The sequence below is a fragment of the Pelophylax lessonae genome (genome assembly GCF_965119305.1).
Source record: "Pelophylax lessonae genome assembly, chromosome: 4".
NCBI classification, from domain to species: domain Eukaryota; kingdom Metazoa; phylum Chordata; class Amphibia; order Anura; family Ranidae; genus Pelophylax; species Pelophylax lessonae.
This window is the reverse complement of record NC_138771.1, coordinates 177,500,516-177,522,467: the sequence shown is the minus strand read 5'-3', so window position 1 is coordinate 177,522,467 and position 21,952 is coordinate 177,500,516. Positions and strand designations below refer to the sequence as shown.

At 41.5% G+C, this 21,952-nt stretch overlaps 1 protein-coding gene across 7 annotated transcripts in view; it reads left to right on the top strand.

The window, feature by feature from the left end:
• FRMD4A (FERM domain containing 4A) overlaps positions 1-21,952 on the top strand; it is a 580,110-nt gene that overhangs the window by 408,482 nt on the left and 149,676 nt on the right. For all 7 annotated transcript variants that reach the window (XM_082254218.1, XM_082254217.1, XM_082254215.1 and 4 more), the window contains exon 6: positions 13,570-13,626. In XM_082254218.1, coding sequence (XP_082110344.1) covers positions 13,570-13,626 — 57 coding nt within the window. The remainder of the gene's footprint in view (positions 1-13,569; positions 13,627-21,952) is intronic.

Here is a 21,952-nt window from a genome sequence, read left to right as displayed (position 1 = left end):
CTCTGACCATCTCCTGTATAATGTCCGCAGTCTCTCCATGTTTCCTGTATCATGTCCGCAGTCTCTGACCGTCTCCTGTATAATGTCTGCAGTCTCTCACCGTCTCCTGTATAATGTCCGCAGTCTCTGACCGTCTCCTGTATCATGTCCGCAGTCTCTGACTGTCTCCTGTATAATGTCCGCAGTCTCTGACCGTCTCCTGTATAATGTCCGCAGTCTCTGACCGTCTCCTGTATAATGTCCGCAGTCTCTGACCGTCTCCTGTATAATGTCCGCAGTCTCTGACCGTCTCCTGTATAATGTCCGCAGTCTCTCACCGTCTCCTGTACTATGTCCGCAGTCTCTCACCGTCTCCTGTATAATGTCCGCAGTCTCTGACCGTCTCCTGTATAATGTCCGCAGTATCTGACCATTTCCTGTATAATGTCCGCAGTCTCTCCATGTTTCCTGTATCATGTCCGCAGTCTCTGACCGTCTCCTGTATAATGTCTGCAGTCTCTCACCGTCTCCTGTATAATGTCCGCAGTCTCTGACCGTCTCCTGTATCATGTCCACAGTCTCTGACTGTCTCCTGTATAATGTCCGCAGTCTCTGACCGTCTCCTGTATAATGTCCGCAGTCTCTGACCGTCTCCTGTATAATGTCCGCAGTCTCTGACCGTCTCCTGTATAATGTCCGCAGTCTCTCACCGTCTCCTGTACTATGTCCGCAGTCTCTCACCGTCTCCTGTATAATGTCCGCAGTCTCTGACCGTCTCCTGTATAATGTCCGCAGTCTCTGACCATCTCCTGTATAATGTCCGCAGTCTCTCCATGTTTCCTGTATCATGTCCGCAGTCTCTGACCGTCTCCTGTATAATGTCTGCAGTCTCTCACCGTCTCCTGTATAATGTCCACAGTCTCTGACCGTCTCCTGTATCATGTCCGCAGTCTCTGACTGTCTCCTGTATAATGTCCGCAGTCTCTGACCGTCTCCTGTATAATGTCCGCAGTCTCTGACCGTCTCCTGTATAATGTCCGCAGTCTCTGACCGTCTCTGACCGTCTCCTGTATAATGTCCGCCATCTCTGACAGTCTTTTGTATGATGTCCGCAGTCTCTGACATTCTCTTGTATCATGTCCGCAGTCTCTGACAGTCTCTTGTATTATTTCCACAGTCTCTGACCATCTCCGGTATCATGTCTGCAGTCTCTGACCATCTCCTGTATCATGTCTGTAGTGTCTGACCATCTCCTGTATCATGTCTGTAGTCTCTGACCATCTCCTGTATAATGTCTATAGTCTCTGACCATCTCCTGTATCATGTCTGCAGTCTCTGACCATCTCTTCTATTATTTCCACAGTCTCTGACCATCTCCTGTATCATGTCTGTAGTCTCTGACCATCTCTTGTATCATGTCTGCAGTCTCTGACCATCTCTTGTATCATGTCTGCAGTCTCTGACCATCTCTTGTATCATGGCTGTAGTCTCTGACCATCTCTTGTATCATGTCTGCAGTCTCTGACCATCTCTTGTATCATGTCTGCAGTCTCTGACCATCTCTTGTATCATGTCTGCAGTCTCTGACCATCTCTTGTATGTGGGAGGAATTTTGCCCTTTCCTTACCCCTACACTGAGTTACACACCCCTGTCTCCTGCACTCTTTTTGTTTTGCACTCATTTTTTTTTTATACATTACACACTCCTGGGCCCTGCGTTCTGTGCATTAGGTACTCCTGGGCCATGCTCTCTGTGTGTATCATGTACTCCTAAACCTGGCACTGGCTACAGCCCTCTGTGCATTACATTCATCTAAATCTTGAACCCATTGCATTACACACCCTGGACCCCTGCAGCCTGCACTATGTATCCTAAATCCTTCACTGGCTGCAGCACTCCCCAACTGCTCCTAGGGACTGAGCCATTAGGAAGTGCCTAACCTGCTATCCTGTAGGCCTTATTGACCCTTCGCAACCTGCTACAAAAAAACTCCAACGCTGAGCTGCTGCCCGGCCCGAATATAGGGGGGGGGGGGTGACACCATGTTTTACCGCACCAGGTGACACCAACCCTAGTGACGCCACTGAGGGCAAACAGTGTCATACATTGCTAGGGTGCTGGCAGCCAACCCACCCACACCATGGGAAAATATGACGTTGAACTGGAGCAAGCAGCATGCAGGGCCATCTCTAGAATCCAGGAGGGGATGGAAGTGCACCTCCATCCAAACCTGCTCTGCCTTTGCCATGCTGCCAGAGCCATAAGGGAACTGTTTCATGGGGGTCTTTGATATGCTGAGGGAGCTCCAATGAGATGGAGGGCTCTCATGTATAGGGGAACCTCTGATGTGATGGAGGATTGGGGGACTGATTTGAAGTTAATTTCATCAAGGCAGTTGCTTGCGTTGTCCCAGGCTCAGGTGTCCTATTGAGGGTGTCACATTAAAGTTTTTTACATTTTAGATTTTGCATATTTCAAAAGGGTGGCAGGACCAAAAAAGGTTGGGAAATGCTAGTGTAAACAGTAAGTTGAAACATAAGAATAAATAAAAGAATAGGAAATGTGGCATACTAAAGCCATCCATAGTCTATGGGCAGGTTGGTTGTACTGAAATACAACCAGCGTGTCGCTGTTTTTTTTGTTCGATCACTGCTGGTGGCTATAAATGCCAGCATTAATCATTGTATTCTGCTGATGGGAAAGGTACCCTAAGCTCCCCAAAATACAGTAGGAGAAAACAATAGCGCGGCAGGAGAAATTCCCTCTTATACATTAACTGTCTGGATTGGGGAAAAAAAAGCAATTTTCTTTCCTTTAACCCATGGTTGAAGGAAAAAAAATTGCATAATGTATGGCCTGCCATAGTGTTTTTGACACTCAGGGTTGCCCTATATGACAGAACTATTTTCTGTTGGTGGTCAGTGAAATGCTTCCTTAGTTTGGTAGGAGTGTTCCTCACAATGGTGGTGAATGGTAAAAATGCCCCTCTTACCTAAAAGATAATTGGTGTCAGTTACTTATCTTAGAGGCAGAAATTACTCATTGGAACCCATGAGAACCCTCATTGGAACCCATAGCAAGCTTTTGAAAAACTCTAGAGTTCCACGGAACCTTGGCTGAGAAAGGTTACTTTTGTCCTAGAGCCGGCATTGAAGCAGAAACAAACTCATTTACCAAGGTTTGTGAAATAAGAACTGTCTTTACTGCAATCTTAGCACTCTAAGGAAAGGTGCTGGATATTATAAGCAACTTATGCTTTGTTCTAGCCATTGATAAATGAGGGTCATTTTTCATAAAAGCATGCAAAACGAAAAGTCTTCAGCTGGCCATTGATATTGGTGGGTGGTTTTGTTTGCTGGCAAATAGATGAAACCTTCAGGAACCTTTGTGTATGACCAGGTCCCGAAATATGAACGGTTATTTTGGATGGCTATTCCTGCTTAGCCAGAGGACCAGACTGCAAAAGGCATGCAAACATCTGCAGTGCCAGCCTATTAGGGCATTACAAAGTTGTTTTACCCGTTCAATCACTATTGCCTCGTGTGAGCATTGTTTGTGGGTAGCTCATGAATGCTGATTATAATCAGAACGTGTCTTTAGTCAAAAAAGTAGTGCAAAGGGCAATAATGATGCGCAGAGTTGCAATGGCAACCAATGTAGCTGTTTACATTTTTTTTTCATGCCAGTGAAAGATGATCTAGCTGGTCCAGTGAATTAAAGTGGTTGTATCCCCTGTGTAAAAAAAAAAGAAACAATAGAGGACAATGGCATAATGTACTAGTATGCATTGCCGGACACCGCTGAGCGAGCTGACATGTTCCCTCGGTGTCGCCTCCGGGTTCGGCGGTTCCGGCGCTGTGAGTGGCCAGAGCCGCAATGACGTCACTCCCGCACATGCGCACGGGAGTTCACTTTCCCGCAAGGAGCTCTGAAGGTCTGGCAAGATACGTCGGACCTTCAGAGCGCATGCGCCACTGGTGTCGGCAGCTGCATGCAGGGTGAATATCTCCTAAACCGTCCAGGTTTAGGAGATATTCATTTTACCTACAGGTAAGCCTTATTATAGACTTACCTGTAGGTAAAAATTAAAAAGCGGAGTATACTACCGCTTTAATGGGTTTTCAACATTGCTCTCTGCCTTTATATATAAAAGTGTTAGTCCCATTTGTTCATTAAGCTGCCAGTTCATAGACAGGATATAGATGGAATGTGAATCAATTATGATATGATAGTGGAATGTCTCCAAACATGCTAGTAAGCTTTCCTCTAGTTAAGGGAGGGGACATTTTCTGTTTTATTAAAAAGAAGTCCTAGTATAATGTACATTCTAAAAATGAAGGATCTTCCTGTATTTGTTCTCCTAAAAATTCTTCTGGCCCCAGTGCAATATAAATGAGCGGAAGATGAAAAGAGCCGCTGAGGTTTCTGCATAGCACTTATCACAGGAGGGTAGTCAGGGCAGGGTGTTCCTAGGGGAACCGCAATGTACTTTTTAATACAAAGAAGACAAGGTCACAGCAGAGTCCCAGCAGTTGCTTCTAACAATTCTCAATATGCCAGAATCCTTTCTTGCCAAGAAGTTAGTGCTCACTGCAGTCTATAGAAAATGACATTCCTGTTGACTAAACACTATTGTCCGAGAACAAAATGTTGCTTGGTAGAGATAAGCAGTTTCCTGACTGAAAACTGTCAATACGGCATATTATTAAGAGCCGGGCATTGTCCCTCTCTTGTTCATACTCTGATCCCAGTTTCTGAAGATTTAATTCATCTTACACGCCCCACGGTTCACATTTTCACTTCTTAAATTATATGTTCCCAAAGAGCCCAACCTATTAATTCACTAATGAGCCACTACCATTGAGAATCTAAGTCTTATTGCTAGAAACTGTCCTTTCTTTACCTTCTGGCTATGAATTCCTTTAACTAGCTCCCCACCAATAATTGACATAGACAGATTTAGTATAAAGAAAACAGGCATGGATTGCTTGAATGCCTCTGAGATATTCATAGACCAGTTTGTTGTCACACTGGCAGGGCGTTACAAAGGAAATAGGATTTGAAGCCTATGGCAATTGACTGGATTTAGCTGTAATGTTTCCAGCGCTAGGTACAGTATGGAAATTAACGTAAGACAAGTTGCTATAGGTAATATTATTGCTTTCCTTTTTTCTGGTCAATAATATTCAGTTTTTTAACAATTTACAGATAAGAAAACAAAAGGAATGAAGGCCATAGTTGTGCTCAAAATAACATCATGTATAGAAGGCACCACAAGGCCATTGTTCAATATAACGAGACAACTTATTAGACTGTTTCAGCATTCAGAATGTGTACAAGAAATAATCCCTGGGATATCTCAACCCAAAATGGGGGTTAGAAACCAGACAGGGGGTTAGGGATATTACTTAATAAAGATATGACCTCTGTGGTCGGCAACAGGAAGTGGGAGAGGAACAATAGAAAGTAAATATCAGCAGAGGGAAAGAAGCAGAAGACAGAACAGGAAAAGGGAAGGTAGGGAAAGAGGGAAGAGGATGAGAAAGAGGGTAAAAAATACTTTTTTATTTGAATGAAATATGGATGTACAGTGTTTGTGTGTGATTCTCTTGTGGTTATTTATTTTACTTCTATGTCCCATTTTCATTGACTTCCAAATTTAAAACTGAATTAAGTGTTACTCTCATGGAGGACTACCAGGCTTACTTAACAATCTACTATTCAAACCACATTTAAAAGAAATTCCTATGAAATATAGAGCTGCATGCTTACCCCCCATAAAAATCTACTGTACCAGAAGCAAGTTATTTGTATAGGAATATTTGCTTCCTAGGCAATATACAGCCCAGTATTTGCATGTGGTGCACCTAAATCAATTTCATTGCAATGGTAAGCAAGCTGTGTGGGTATTAACTGCAGAGCGATAGCAAACTTCTGAAAGCTGGAAGCACTCATTCTTACGTAGACATTTTCCAGCATATCAAGAAAGTTCAATTTTCTTCAAGAATAAGACGATTATCTTTGTATCATGAGTGTGCAATTCCATTGATTATCTAGGTCATGAAGAAACAATGGTGGTGGTTCTAGCAGTGTCCAGTTAATATGAGGAGGGGAAGATCTGTTCACTGCGATTGGTGTGAGATCTGGCTATGTAGGGTTAGCCATATGTTTCTATGTATCAAACACACTCTGACATTTTAAGCCTGCATAATAATAACATTGAAAATAGATCTTTAGGCTCTCAGATTGTGTCTGCACATCAAATGTTCTCTAATGTTTGTGGCATGCAAAAAGGGTACCGATAGATATGACATGATCATTTTCTATAACATCAGGTAACACTGTTCAAGGACAGTGGTCATCACTCAAAATAAGATATCTTTGGGGGGGCAGTCAATAGATCATTTTTTGGGGAATAATCACAATGGTTTCTCCATAAGTCGCCACTAGGAATCTGTGGCTCCTCCTTTGTGGAACATAGATATGATTACCTATTTGTACATAATAAAGGCATTATTGTTTTATTGTGTGCTGTTATTATCTGTTGACATTATTCCTGATGAGAACTATACAGTATATACCTATAGGGTAGAGCCTTTAGAATGCCTTTAATAACACAGGGTGACTTTTCATCTTATGCTGTCAAGTACGTAGTTGTTGCAAAACCTAAGTGGATCCAAGGTGTCTACCACCGTACTGGATCTCAATCACATTAACAAATCACGATTTAGGTATTAGGGATCATAAATCTACTGCACATTTTTGCTTGCTAATTTGAACATGCATACATATCATTACCTTCATGTCTTAAAGTATAACTAAAGTCAAAACTTTTTTTTTTAGTTTTGGATAGAGTGACGAGGGATTAGAACAGCTGTCAGTTTTTATTGCTGTCTGTGCCCTCGTTAGGGAGATTCACCCTCTCTATTTGTCTTGTTTACCATTATCATTAAAAGTGAAAGTGAAAGAAAATCCCAGGTTTTGGGTTGCCCCCAGAAAGGTAATGGAGAAGTTTTCCAATGAGGACACTGGTTTTGGTAACTTGGGGTTCCCCAAGAAATTCCCTTGATTTTCAGGGATTTCCTCTCACTTCCTGTTTGGCTATAGGAAATCTGCCGAAAATTTACGTCCGATGTAAAATCGTACGATTTTCGGCTAGTGTGTACACAACTTTCAGCAGCCGATGCCGACATTTTCAACGAAAAAAAACGGAGGGACAAACAGCAAAATTTTTATCGTCTCTCCCCAGACGACCAATTTTCGTTTAATGTGTATGCAGTACGTCTGTGAAAAATCGGATACGAAAGACCACGCATGATCTGAAGTTGCTGACAACCCGGAAGTCTAGGAACAAATGTCCCAAAAAAAAATCGTACGAGAAATTTTGTGAACATTTATGCACTGTCAACTAAAAACGGTTATGAACCCTGAGCAAGAGAGAGGATATTTCGTCCGATTTCCGTCAAGTGTGTACGGGCCTTTACTCTATCAAAAATGAAAAAAAAAAATTTCCTATAGTTCTACTATAGAACTACTACTATAAAAGAGAGAATCTCATCTGAAACAAAGAAAAATGCTTAGAGACTGGGCTCTTTTACAGTCTTTTAAGCCAATCTCCTTGACCTCCTGCTGAAGTGACTGGGACAGAGATCATATTAAACCCGTAATTAAAACCTTCCTGGTCAAGTAAACAAGCTGTGGTGCTGAACACCAGACAGTATACCAGGCTGGCCTGGCTATGATATAATTGCCAAAATTGGTGCTGAAGTGTAGCCATTGTTTAAATACAGTATAGAGCAGGGGTTGGGAACCTTTTTGGCTGAGAGAGCCATGAACACTACATATTTTCAAATGTAATACCGTGAGAGCCATACACTATATTTCAGGGGTCGGGAACCTTTTTTTAATATTCATATTCATGGGCCTCAGCTATACAGTGAGTAGATGGAGCCTTGTGAAAGTGCCTGGAGTCCGGTCGGGGAGAGAGCAGAGCAAGCAGGTATGCAATGAGGCCGGAGTGGTGAAGCGCCTGCAGGCCTGCGAGTGATGGAGGTGAGTATAGGCCCTGAGAAAATGGCGGCCGGCCGCTGAAGGCCTCAGAAGTGGATGTGAGAGGCAGCTCCCGCGGGTCCTCGGGTGTCAGAGGGGAAGGAGATTGTGTCTGTCGGGGCACAGGGAGCTGATGGCAGGTCTCCTTACCGGGCAGTGATTGCCAAGACCCTCAGATGCACAGCACAGGACCCGGCGGCGGTACTGTGAGTAGGCCGCGGGGTCCGTAGCGCGGCAATCCAGTCTCCCAGAGACGAACTGAGGGTAGGGGTGGGTAGCCCACAAAGTGAACCGTCAATGGGTGTAGAAATCTCACTGGGCACAGCTACGCGGATGGCACTGGATTGAGTGGTAGATGCGCGGAGCTCTGGGACTACACGTCCAGCACGGCTCATGTCTGGACAAGCCCCCCTTTAATAAAGATTTGTCTGCGAGCCAGATGCAGCCATCTAAAGAGCCCCATCTGGCTCGCAAGCCATAGGTTCCCTACCCCTGGTATAGAGCAATGAACAATGTTGTAAGTTGAAACAATTATCATGAGAGTGTTTTGTATACACACTATGAATTCATTCTTGACATTTATGCTCACAGCATCTTCCTCATGTTCTAGAAGAGTTTCTAGTAAAATAGCTATATACTATATTATTTTGAATTTTCACTACACTTACAGAATTGTTGATTAATATACATGAATATAATGAAGTAACATAGACTTTCTAACCTCTAGTTCTTCAAGATATGTACTACGAGCTAGTAAGTAGTAATCCTGCGTGGCCCAAAAATGTTATACATTTAGTCATACAGTAAGTCATAATGGAAGGTGTCTGAGATTCCCAACCAATTATTTTCTCCCTTATAGTCACAACACTGCACCAAGAAATTGAAAGAGTAAAGCAGATTTCTTGATGTAACAAAATGACTGTCCTCCTTTAAACACGTTTTACCCTTGATGCTTACAATTCTTATGTTATAGCCTGTGGAGGCAACAGGTACACCCATTATTGTGAGCGTCATTAGGCATTTTATTTAAAATATTCAAGTTGTTTTTTTCCAAGCTTGAGAATAATATTTATGTTCCATATGTGTCACCTATTTTGTAAAGCCCCATGGCAATTTTGCTAAATAAATAAATAAATTGTTTTTAAATAATAAATTGACAATAGAACATATTTTTAACATAAAACTTATATAATTAAAATACAATTCTTCTAATTAGAGCATGTTTTCTATTTTAGGTTTAAAATATAACTAAAGGCAAAACCTTTTTTTTTTTTTAGTTTTAGGTGGAGTGGAGATAGATTAGAACTCTTCTTTTTATTGCTGTCATTGCCCCCTTTAAGGAGATTCACCCTCTCCATTTGTCCTGTTTACCATTATCATTGAAAGTGAAAGTAAAAGAAAATCCAAAATTTTGGGTTGTACCCAGAAAAGTAATAGAGTGGAAATCTTCCAATGGAGACACTAATTCTGGTGACCTGGGGGTTCCCAAAGAATTCCCTTAATTTTCAGGGATTTCCTCTCACTTCCTGTTTGGCTATGGGGCAGGAAGTGAAGGGAAATCTCCGCAATGGAACACAGATGGTGAAAAAAAATCTGACAGGGATTATATACCTCCCTTTCTCTATCCAAAATAAAAAAAAAAAAAAAGGTTTTGCCTATAGTTCTACTTTAACCATTGTCCAGTATAATGAGTAACTAGAAAGACCACATGTTGCCATTATACCATGATTTAGACCATGCTAACGAGTGATGTAGGTCCACATGTTCCTTGTTTCTTTCATATTGAGTCCATGCCTGGTCAGAAAATGAGGTTCTGCCACAATGCCTCAGAGATTCCCCCTGGTTACCAGTGTCAATGACCTTGATGAGAAGGTGTAATTTCGTCCGTGGGATGTTTAAATAAGGGGCTTACAATACCTCAAGAGGTTGTTAATTAAATCAGAACCATAGAAGAACAGAGCCCTGATTGTCTCTCTTTGGGAAGCAGCCTCAGCTGTGCAGACCTGTTGAGAGAAAAAAGGGAAGGGATTCTCAGAGGGGAAAGCAAATGAATGTCATTTACTGCTGCCTGGAGCTTTTCATGGGAATGCGGCACCCTGCAACATTCACTGTTTGGGTTTTTAGAGTTCACTGACCAGCCTTCACTGCAGGATCTATGCACACGATGTCTTGAAAAGTAGTCTTGAAAAGCAAGATTCCTACAGGGAACCAGCAATGTAGTGAGTGTTACTGACTTATGTGTGGGAAACTTAAAACTAAAATACCTTTTATACAGTATCTCACAAAAGTAAGCACACCCCTCACATTTTTTATATCTTTTCATGTGACAACACCGAAGAAATGACACTTTGCTACAATGTAAAGTAGTGAGTGTACAGCTTGTATAACAGTGTCAATTTGCTGTCCCCTCAAAAAAACTCAACACACAGCCATTATTGTCTAAACCGCTGGCAACAAAAGTGAGTACACCCCTAAGTGACAAAGTACAAATTGGGCCCAATTAACCATTTTCCCTCCCCAATGTCATGTGACTCCTTAGTGTTACAAGGTCTTGGGTGTGAATGGGGAGCAGGTGTGGTAAATTTGGGAAAAAAATGTCATTTAAACTTGCTCGTGGCTGTAATGTATTGCCGGCTCCCGGCAATACAGATTAAAAAAAGAAAAAAAAACGGTGTAGGGTCCCCCTAGTCCATACCAGGCCCCTCGGGTCTGGTATTGATTTTAAGGGGAATCCCACGCCAAAATGTAACAAAAAAAATGGTGTGGGGTCCCCGCCAAAATCCATACCAGACCCTTGTCAGAGCATGCAGCCTGGCAGGTCAGGAAAGGGGGGGGACGAGTGAGCATCCCCCCTCCTGAACCATACAAGGCCACATGCCCTCAACATGAGGGAGGTGGATGCTATGGAGCAGGGGGACTCTGCCCCCCCCACCCCAAAGAATCTTGTTCCCATGTTAATACAAGGTACTTTGATTATGAAGAAAAATGAGGCACCCTTGTATGGTTTTCTTCTTGAACACCAATTAGGAAATGGCTTGCTCTGTTTCATAGCTATGCCTCTTTCTACATGTCTTCCCATCATCGCTGAAACCTATTTTGATAATATTGCCCTACATGTTTATTTATCAAAAGAAAGAAGAGGCGCCTCTAAGTGTAGACTTTAGTACATTTAGATAAGATGTAATAAACACTCACATTGGTTCAAGAATTACAACTGGTGGGCACCATCCTGGGTGTTCCAGGGTAGGAGTGTTCGTCATCCAGTGGATGCCGACCATGATGAACACTCCTACCCTGGAATACCCAGGATGGTGCCCACCTACCAGTTGTAATTCTTGAACCAATGTGAGTGTTTATTATATCTTAATAAATGTACTAAAGTCTACACTTAGAGGCGCCTCTTCTTTCTTTTAATTTCCAACTTTGTTGGAACCTTTGGCTTATTGGTTCATTTGATGGCAGCCCTACATGTAGGACAATTTTACCATACATAGACTATTATGGACTTTTTCTATAGTGTGCAAATGATGTGCCTGATTTATGTTATTTAATGTTTATTTATCAGTGATCTCTTTCCACTTTCATACCATTGTTAGCCCTGTTCATTAGTCATATACATACATACATAAATAATCCATTCGGTTCTCACAGCAGATTAGATATGAAGGCCTATATTTTTGCAGAGCCAAAAATACCTTTTTGCTGGTTCAGCCACCGGAAATCCTTTTCTTCTGCCAACAAACGTTTCAGTTCCTCGTGGTACATTTGAGAACTACATATAGCACTACTGACAGCTCAGCGAACAAGGGGAATTTATCACACTTGACAGATTCAGCTTTTGCCTCTTCCTGAATATAGATATTTAGAGTAGTGTATGGGTTTCTTTGTGTTTTTACATAGATGGATGAGATATGCTGGTAATACATGGTCTGATTTTGTAGTGATAATGATGAAAGATTCATTTATAGATGTCTCCAGTTGAACATTAGACATCCGTAGCAGTAACGTTTTCTTTTAACTTAAACAGTCATTTTTTAAAGATCATTTCTTTTTCTCTTGACATCGACTTTTTGGAACTGTTTTTTATATAACAAAACATTTCAACAGTATGTAAAGATCTATGCAATTAGAAACCACGCATTTTTAGAATTTCCCAATTCTTGCTCTCATATTTTGAGTGTTTGTATAATACCTGATCATCAGACAGTATATTAAAAGTTTTAATTGTTTTACAAAATGTACTAAAATGTACTTTAAGCCATTGTAAGTCAAGAGTGTGTGAATGACAGAAGTCTCTGACATTCGACGATGCTTGAAAACTACCATAATTAAAGTCAGGCAAACAGCGAAATACATATTGTAAACACATATATTGTATTTACTACTTTACCGCCCAGAATATTTCTGCTCAGCTAAACCTGTGGATCATGCAACTTTTGTATACCGCACAACCAGACAGGTGAATTTGGAAGAGGTTGCAGAGGGTTTTGGTGAATAGCAGTAGTTTTGGTCTCATATTCCATCAAAACTAATGAGGTCTTCCAATTTAGATGCTGACATAACATTTGGTAATAAAAAAGTTGAGAAAAGCGCTTGTTTATTCTACTTTTATTAAGATTTCAATGTTGTAAAAATAGTGAGCAACACATCATATTGTCCAGGTGTTGTATATGTAAAATACATTCTGACATCCAACAACAGAAGTAAAGTTTATTTGAGCAAACATTTCCTATGTGTGTTTTGTTTTCAGAAATATATAGGACAAAAAAAAAAAAAAAAAACGAAAAATGTATCTTGTATTAAAACATGGAAATGGTGAAGTATAACTGTTGTAGAATAGTAATAGAACATGGGGAATGGAGGGAAGAGGTGGAGAGTAGGTATGGGGGAACATAGGTGAGATGGCAATAGGCGCACCCGAAGGGCTTATTTCACAATAAATACACAAATTATGTGTTAGAGGAAGCAGGTCTAAACTGAAGCTGAATGGCATACGTCTAAGAGGAGTAGTTGTTGATAAAGGTATAATGTTAAAACTTTCGAGTATGAAAAAAGGTGTCTTGGGTTATTGTTGGGGTAGGTGTTTAAATACAGGCAAGCCTCTGTGGGCCAACCAGCAGGACAATGAGGGCTTGGGGAAGTTGAGAACAATTCAACCTGCTCAAATTCAAATGATCTTCTTAAACTATTGATTCAAAAGAAGGTAGATTGGTGTGCACTCTCGCTAAAGGATCCTTACATACAATCTATAAGTTTGTAAGTGTTTTGAATGTGTCCTGAATAGAAATCAATGGTACAAGGTACTTGGGATGTTCTGGCTGGCAGATTGCACGTTAAAAAATAAAGCTTTTAGTAACCCCCCCCCCCCCCCTTTTTGAGTCTGAGGATCTGGGCAGAGTAGTTTCCATGTCACAGTATAACAGAGGCCTTTGAAGTGCAGCCACAGGAGGAGTGGAGCCCTGCACGCTACATTATACAGCTTGGAGCAGCTGGAACTCTGCACAACTCTCAAAACATCTTTTTCTCTTTGTGTTTTACAGGAATTGATAGATGTTGACAGTGAGGTTGTTTTTGAACTGGCAGCATACATCCTGCAGGTAACAAACTTTTCTTTACACTCTCTTACATGTTAAAATTATGGGGTCATCGGAGCAGATAATCTGATCAAAATCTCTGTCCTTTAAGTCATTTATACAAGAAATGCATTCAAAGTTTGACATTACCTAGAGGCAGGGTAACATTTCCTTTTCCTTCAGTATCCAGATGGGGTGTCAGGTACTCAGGCTGTGCTAATTTCTGCTTGTATATTTATGCATCATTTATTTTACTTGGATTTTTGAAACACTTAGGGGTGATTTGCTAAAAAGGTCTCCTAAAAGTTATAACTGTACCATCTTCCATCCTACACTTTTCCTCCACTGCCCCTACTAAGTTTTCCAGAAACACTGCAGGATATAAATTAGCCCTGGAAGAAGCACTGGAGGGTGTAAACTGGCCTTGAAGAAGCACTGGAGGGCAGTGGCGGCTGGTGCTCAAAATTTTTTGGGGGGGCGCAAACAGAAAATAGTAATAGGCATTGCTTTGCGGCATAAAACGCTGTAAAAAATTGCGTGACTTTGAGGTCGCAAAAGTGAGGGCCTTCAGTAATTAAGGTATAGTGTGCCCCCTTTCAATGCAGAGAGACCAGCGTGCCCCCTTCAATTCAGAGATCATCGTGCCCCCTTTCAATGCAGAGAGACCAGCGTGCCCCCTTTCAATGCAGAGAGACCAGCGTGCCCCCTTCAATGGAGATATTATCGTGCCCCCTTTCAATGCAGAGTGACCAGCGTGCCCCCTTTCAATGCACAGAGACCAGCGTGCCCCCTTTCAATGCACAGAGACCAGCATGCCCCCTTTCAATGCACAGAGACCAGTGTGCCCCCTTTCAATGCACAGAGACCAGCGTGCCCCCTTTGAATGCAGAGATGCACAGAGACCAGCGTGCCCTCAAAGCAGAAAGACCAGTGTGCCCCCTTTCAATGCACAGTGACCAGCGTGCCCCCTTTCAATGCACAGTGACCAGCGTGTCCCCTTTCAATGCAGTGACCAGAGTGCGTGCCCCCTTCAATGCAGTGACCAGCGTACATGCCCCCTTCAATGCAGTGACCAGCGTATATGCCCCCTTCAATGCAGTGACCAGCGTACATGCCCCCTTCAATGCAGTGACCAGGGTACATGCCCCCTTCAATGCAGTGACCAGCGTACATGCCCCCTTCAATGCAGTGACCAGCGTACATGCCCCCTTCAATACAGAGACCAGCGTACATGCCCCCTTCAATGCAGTGTCCAGCGTTCATGCCCCCTTCAATTCAGAGACCAGCGTACATGCCCCCTTCAATTCAGAGACCAGCGTACATGCCCCCTTCAATGCAGTGACCAGCGTACATGCCCCCTTCAATGCAGTGACCAACATACATGCCCCCTTCAATGCAGAGATCAGTGTGCATGCCCCCTTCAATGCAGTGATCATCATACATGCCCCCTTCAATGCAGTGACCAGTGTACATGCCCCCTTCAATGCAGTGACCAGCATACATGCCCCCTTCAATGCAGTGACCAGCGTACATGCCCCCTTCAATGCAGAGATCAGCGTGCGTGCCCCCTTCAATGCAGTCACCAGCGTACATGCCCCCTTAAATGCAGAGATCAGCGTGCGTGCCCCCTTACTTACCTGGAGCAGCGGCAGCGGGCGGATTCTCCTCAGTCCCAGCGGCGGCGGCTTCTCCTCAGTCCCAGCGGCGCGTCTCCTCGAGTTTTCCCGCTCCCGCCTCCTCCTCTGCCAATGGCATAGGGTTTGCCTTGCGGCCAATCAGGAATCAGGTATTAGACCCGCTCCCTGTTCGGCCAGGAGGAGGATCCATGTGACAATAGCGAATTTTAATTTGCTATTGTCACACAATGGGTGGAGGCGGGGCGCACTGCTCTGCGCCCCGGGTCCACCCTTTGCTGCAGCCTATTAGAGCCTCTGGCTCTAATCAGGTGATGCAAAAATAAAAACCCCATTGAACTCCATGCGTCCGGCGCCCCTGCATGCAGATTAGGGGGCCGGACGCATGGATAGGGGGGCGGCGCCCCTGCGTCCCAACACATGGGCCGCCACTGCTGGAGGGTATAAATTAGCCCTGGGAGAAGCACTGGAGGGTGTAAATTGGCCTTGAAGAAGCACTGAAGGGTGTAAATTAGCCCTGGAAGAAGCAATGGAGGGTGTACATTGGCCTTCAGCACGGGGGGTGTACATTTGCCCTGGAAGAAGAACTGGGGGTATAAATCAACCCTAGAAGAAGCACCGGAGGGTGAGAATTAGCACTGGAATAAGCACTGGAGGGTGTTAATTAGCTTTGAAGAAGCACTGAGGGTGGAAATAACAAACTGGCCCCCATTGGGCCAGGCAGTTGAGTGTTTGCTTTCAGCCAAATACAGGTAAATGTATCTTTTCATACTATTGAAGCATTACAGTCAGCTATTGCTTCCCTGCTTTTTAAGGTGCAACTTAAAGCTCATTAAATGAAAGAAAAAGTCCATAGAAGGCCCAGTTGTCATAGTTTTTAGACTGCAGCTACCCAGTGTTCTCCTGATACAAAGTATTAGAACAGATTGCTGAGTATCCAGTGGTCATGGACACCACACCCATTAGAAATTTTAGACAATAGGCAATTGAGGATAAATGGGGGTTTTTAGGGTGCGAAACACAGAAAAGAGAAACATTTTTGATATAAAAATATTTTCTTTTTTTTGTACAAAATATAAAAACTCATATAAAAGAAGAATTGTTTTACATGTGCAATGCAGTTAGTCCATTTCACTCTACATGTTTCGCTGTGATTTAGCTTCTTCAGGAATTTAATTATGGACTGCACACAAGAACACTACAAGAAAAAATATTTATTATTAATCACAAATTAATTTACATGAGAAACCAATTACATTTGAGTCTAAGTTCTCAAACCACACATCAAGCAATGCTTACACTAATAGGTCCTCTGGAGGGAACATGGATCCCACAAATATACATATAAATGGTGTATAATGGGTTAATCAATAAAGATACTCGATACTCTAGCAGATTGACTTGAGGTGTATTGGAAAGGATATCAGCATATCATAGGGGAAGATAAGCCAGGAATGGTGACACCTGAAAGAGAATGCAAATCAAGAATTTATATTACAGATGACAAGAAGGTTTTCTTATTAAATGCATGTCAAAAATAGGGAATCACAATACATACCCATGAGTGGGGAAAAGGATTTTAAGTTTAAACTGAGGTAGTGAGACGGTTGTTAAAGCTTAAAGCAGTCCCAATAGTAGGTCTGTAATCTCACAGAATGGTGAGGTCCTCTAAGTAGTCGGTGACTAGACAAATAACGGCTAATGAGACCTTCATGAGTTTATAAAAAAGGGGCAGAAATCAGCCAAAAGTAATAAAACAAGTATAGTGTCTCAGTATACAAGGGCATTGTAGGCATTCTCATCCCAGAGCACCGCAACGCTGAATAGCGTCACTGCCTGACTCTATTTATGTCTCCCTCCCCCACCTCCCCATTGTCCAATGGCTCCTATGGAGGTGCGGACGCCAAATATGACCATCTGTGAATGCGCAAAATGGCGCCAGATCTGATGTCAGGCACATGTGCCCTGAGTCCATCTGTGCCATCTTGAAGAATCCCGGAAGGCAGGCAGAGAATAAACAAGATCCCTGCAGTCATCCCAGGAACTAGACAGTTGGAAACGTCAGCATAGCAACAAGGCCAGATAACAGGACATCGGCCGGACAGGAAGGTAGACAAAGACATGACTCCGCTGGTAAACTGCCCGCCGATCTCCTGGGCATCCGTACAGTAGCCCATCCATACCTTTTACACCTATTAAATTACAAAGTAATGCCATCTAGTGGCCATTTCAATAAACTCATGTGTTAAAGTGACACATGGAAATTTTGTAATTACCATTCATCCCAACAAAGAACCTTTACAAAAAGGACAGGCACCATTCAAAGGTGGTTGAGAGCAAAACATAAGTGGCAAACGCAACAATCAAACAATCAATAATTGTTACATATGAATGGACAAAACAACATTATTAAACAAAATAACATCTTATACATCAAAAAAGTCAGAATGAACTATAGAAAAGGTTTGAAACTAATAGATTCATTCAATCCCAGAAATGTAGTATGTAACATATGTAACAATTATTGATTGGTATGCTGATATCCTTTGCAATACACCTTGAGTCAATCTGCTAGTGTCTCAAGCATCTTTGTTGATTAACCCATGATACACCATTTATTTGGGTATATTGTAGGATCCATGTTCCCTCCAGAGGACCTATTAGTGTAAGCATTGCTTGATGTGTGTGGTTTGAGAACTTAGACTCAAATGTAATTGGTTTCTTATGTAATTTAAGTTGTGATTAATGATAAATATTTTTTCTTGTAGTATTCTTGTGTGCAGTTCATAATTAAACTCCTGAAGAAGCTAAATCATAGCGAAACATGTAGAGTGAAATGGACTAAATGCATTGCACATGTAAAACAATTCTTCTTTTATACAGGTTTTTATATTTTGTACAATAAAATAAAACATTTTTATATCAAAATGTTTCTCTTTTCTGTGTTGGCACCCTAAAAACCCTAATTTATCCTCAATTGCCTATTTTCTAATACTTCAACAAACTTTATTTATTAGTATTAAGTAAAAAAATAAATAAATAATTTGTACATTTTTAGCTAATACAAAATGTAGCATTATATATTGGCAAGATACCTGCAACAGAAACTGATAAATGTTACATTGCAGCAAGGTGTGGCATTTTGCTGGTGCTAATGTAGGTGATTCTTTTCACTCTTAAGTCTTCTTTTGAACATTCTGTTTATTTTTGCTTAAAGAAAATATTTGAGTAGCTAAAACCATAGCCAATTTAGACTAGAAGAAAGTTCCTGCACAAGCACCATCCTGTTTTCACTGTGACAAGTTAGGGCTCTTTCACACCAACCCCATTGGGCTGCATTGGGCAATGCTGCCCAATGCAGCCCAATCAAAAAAAGGCAAAATGCACTGTTTTGATGTGAGGTGCAATAAAAGGATTCAGGCATACATTTTATTTTATTGCAGGCATACATTTTATAACAGCATGTTATGATAAGCAATGCACTGCCACACATAGGGGTTGTTTTACTAAAAGCAAATAGACTGTTCACTTTGCAATTAAAGTACTTTGAAGGGGAATTTTCCCCAGAGCGTAATGAATGTGGTGAAGCATCACTGTGCAACAAATAATCACATGCAAGGAAAAAAAGCTGCATTTTTGCTTACACATGTTTGGATGATGGAAGTTAGCAGGGCGTCACCTCATTCAAAAAGCACTGGGGATAATTCCTATACAGAGTGCAACTGCACTTACAAAGTGAAAAGGCTATTTGCCTTCAGTAAATCAACCCCATAGAGTTAAAATAATGTAATAAAATGAAGTTAGAAAAAAAAAGCAAGCAATGCAATACAACACACACTAAGTTCACATTCCTGCTATGCACACAATGAAAAGCACCCACTGGTGTGTGAATAGCATTGAAGTACCTCTTGAGGTAGACGTGAAGTTGCATTATACTGTAAAGTAATTATAATACAGTATGTGTTAAACAGACATTAACCACTTTACCACCGGAGGATTTTCCTGCTAAAAGACCAGGGGTTATTTTGCGATTTTTTACTGCGTGACTTTAACGGACAATCGCGCGGTCGTGCGACGCTGTACCTAAACGAATTTCACGTCCTTTTTTTCCCACAAACAGAGCTTTCTTTTAGTGGTATTTGATCACCTGTGCGATTTTTTGATCACGCGCTATAAACAAAAAAAGAGCGTAATTTTTGCAAAAACAACAATATTTTTCACTTTTTTTTATATGAAATTCCCCCAAAAAAAAATGTAAAAATCAAAATTTTTTAAAATTTTCGGCCAATTTGTTTTACGCTACCTATGTTTGGTAAAAAAAATCGCAAAAAGCGTATTTTGATTGGTTTGCGCAAAAGTTATCGCGTTTACTAACAAAGGGAAAGATTTTTGTCATTTTTGGTGTTTTTTTTTTTAACGAGTAATGGCGGCGATCTGCGATTTTTTTTGCGGTACTGCGACATTGCGGCGGACAGATCGGACCCTTGACTGACATTTTTGACACTTTTAGGGGTACCAGTGACATTACTGCAGTAATCAGTGCTATATATATGCACTGTTACTGCAAAAATGACACTGGCAGGGAAGGGGTTAACAGTATTGGACAGGGAGGGGTTAAGTGTGTCCTAGGGGCGTGATTCTAACTGTGCAGGGACAGGCCCGCCCGCTATTGGCTCTGGAAGGAGTGACAGGCGAGCGACGTAGACCTACGTCACTCTGCCTGGCCGGGGCCGACTGCCGCAGTAAATATACTGTGCGCAGTCGGCAAGCGGTTAAACAGAATGTGGGCCTCATGCACACTGGTCGTTTTTGCAGCTACTGTTTTTAGCGTCAGACATTTTTTTCTGCAGCCAGTAAACTCCCCAGCATGTTATCCTATGTGCCCATGCAAACATAGGCTGTTATCAGCAGTTTTTGGCAGGGATGTTTTCTGGCTGGAAAAAAAAAAAAAACGAAGGGGTTTTGAGAGAAGTTTTTCAGCTGTAAAAATGCTCTAACTCTGAAAAAAGCTAAAAAAAACACTGAAAAATGCAGAAAAACGCTGAAAAACTTGGCTTTTCTACGTTTATCAACATTTTTTGAGCCATTAGCTCAAAAAGAGTAAAGTTTTGCTAAAAAATGCTAAAAAAAAATGCTACAGCTGAATTAAGCTAAAAAAACGTTGAAAAACGCTACTGCAACAAAGCTGAAAACCTCTTTCTACAGCTACAGCTTTCTACTGGCGTTTTGATAACATCCAGTGTGCATGAGGCCATGTTGAATCCGAGGGAGAAAAGCCAAGCTCCATCTCTTTTTTCCTTACAGCTCCATGTGAGGTTTCCGTTAACCAAAGACAATCAGAAAGTGTGCAACAACTGCTAGGCTTTCTTAATAGAAAACCCAGTATGTTATACAAAAAAGCTAATAGTAGCTACTCACATTCAAGTGGACTTACGTAATATTGAAGATATTTCACAACTAAAAAATTTTAAACAGCGCCAGCCCCTCAAAATCTATTCTATTCTAGCCAGAATAAATATATGTAAATGTTAGGGAGAAGGCGCTGTCACATCTATGGGGACGGGGATAATTATCCCTATCCTATTACAATAGGTAAGATAAAATCTTGTGTCTACTAGTATGCCCTAAAAAATTAAAAACTGTACCAAAAATGATTAAGTCCCAGTTCACACAATAGCGATGACAGACATAGCATGTGATTCAGAGTGCACTGCTCTGAAAATCACATGCAATGTCTGTGCGATGCAAATTCAGCCATACAGATTGTATGTGTCCAAAGGTGATAAAGACCACGCTCAAAACCAAAAAATCCAATAGGATAAAAATTATGAATAATAAAGTAAGTATTGTGTCTACAAATATTGTAGACAGAAGTGAGTATGGTGGGTCCTCTTAAATCAAGGCCACTACTTCAATCGTGGGTTTGTGCACTTCTCCACCGACACCACATGCACAGCCCACTTACCAGATGCCTCTGGGATGATTGCAGTAGATGTTAATCAATCACCACAGCGAACCCCTCAGTACCAGATAACGGATGCCCCTTGTATGTGTCCAGTATAGCGGGTCACAGCAGTCCACTCAATACCATCATAGTACTCAGGGAGATGTGAAGAGGAAGAGAAGGAGGCTGTGGAAAGTGCTTCCTTTGTAACCTATAGGAACGCCATCTTTTCTGAACTCCCCAGTGCAAAACTGCCTGAAATTTTCAGCTGTTTTGGGAATGACATCTGTAAAAAGCTCAATCTTCATTTGTCCAACTTCCTGCCCCCCCCCCCCATACTAATATCGAAGAACACAATGGGGTTGTTGAGTTTTAAGGGGACCCACCATTCTCACTTCTAGGCATTGTCTGGTACTAATATTTGTGGACACAATATTTACTTTATTATTCACAATTTTTATCCCATTGGATTTATTGGTTTGGTATTGGTCTTTATCACCTTTGAACACATTTTCAAGCCACGTTGCTTTTGGGCGAGTCACTCAGTACGAATATATAATTTCATAATTTCGTATTTGTATATATATTTATATATATTATAATTTATATGTATTCATTGATTTAATATATATTTTATTACGTTTTGATAAAAATTATTCATTCACATTCATCCTTTTATATTCCTTACAGTTTAATAACCAAGTTTGATTTACTAAAATACACACTCACGCCTGTGCGCAAATGCATCAGTGTTCTATACACCATTTTTTAC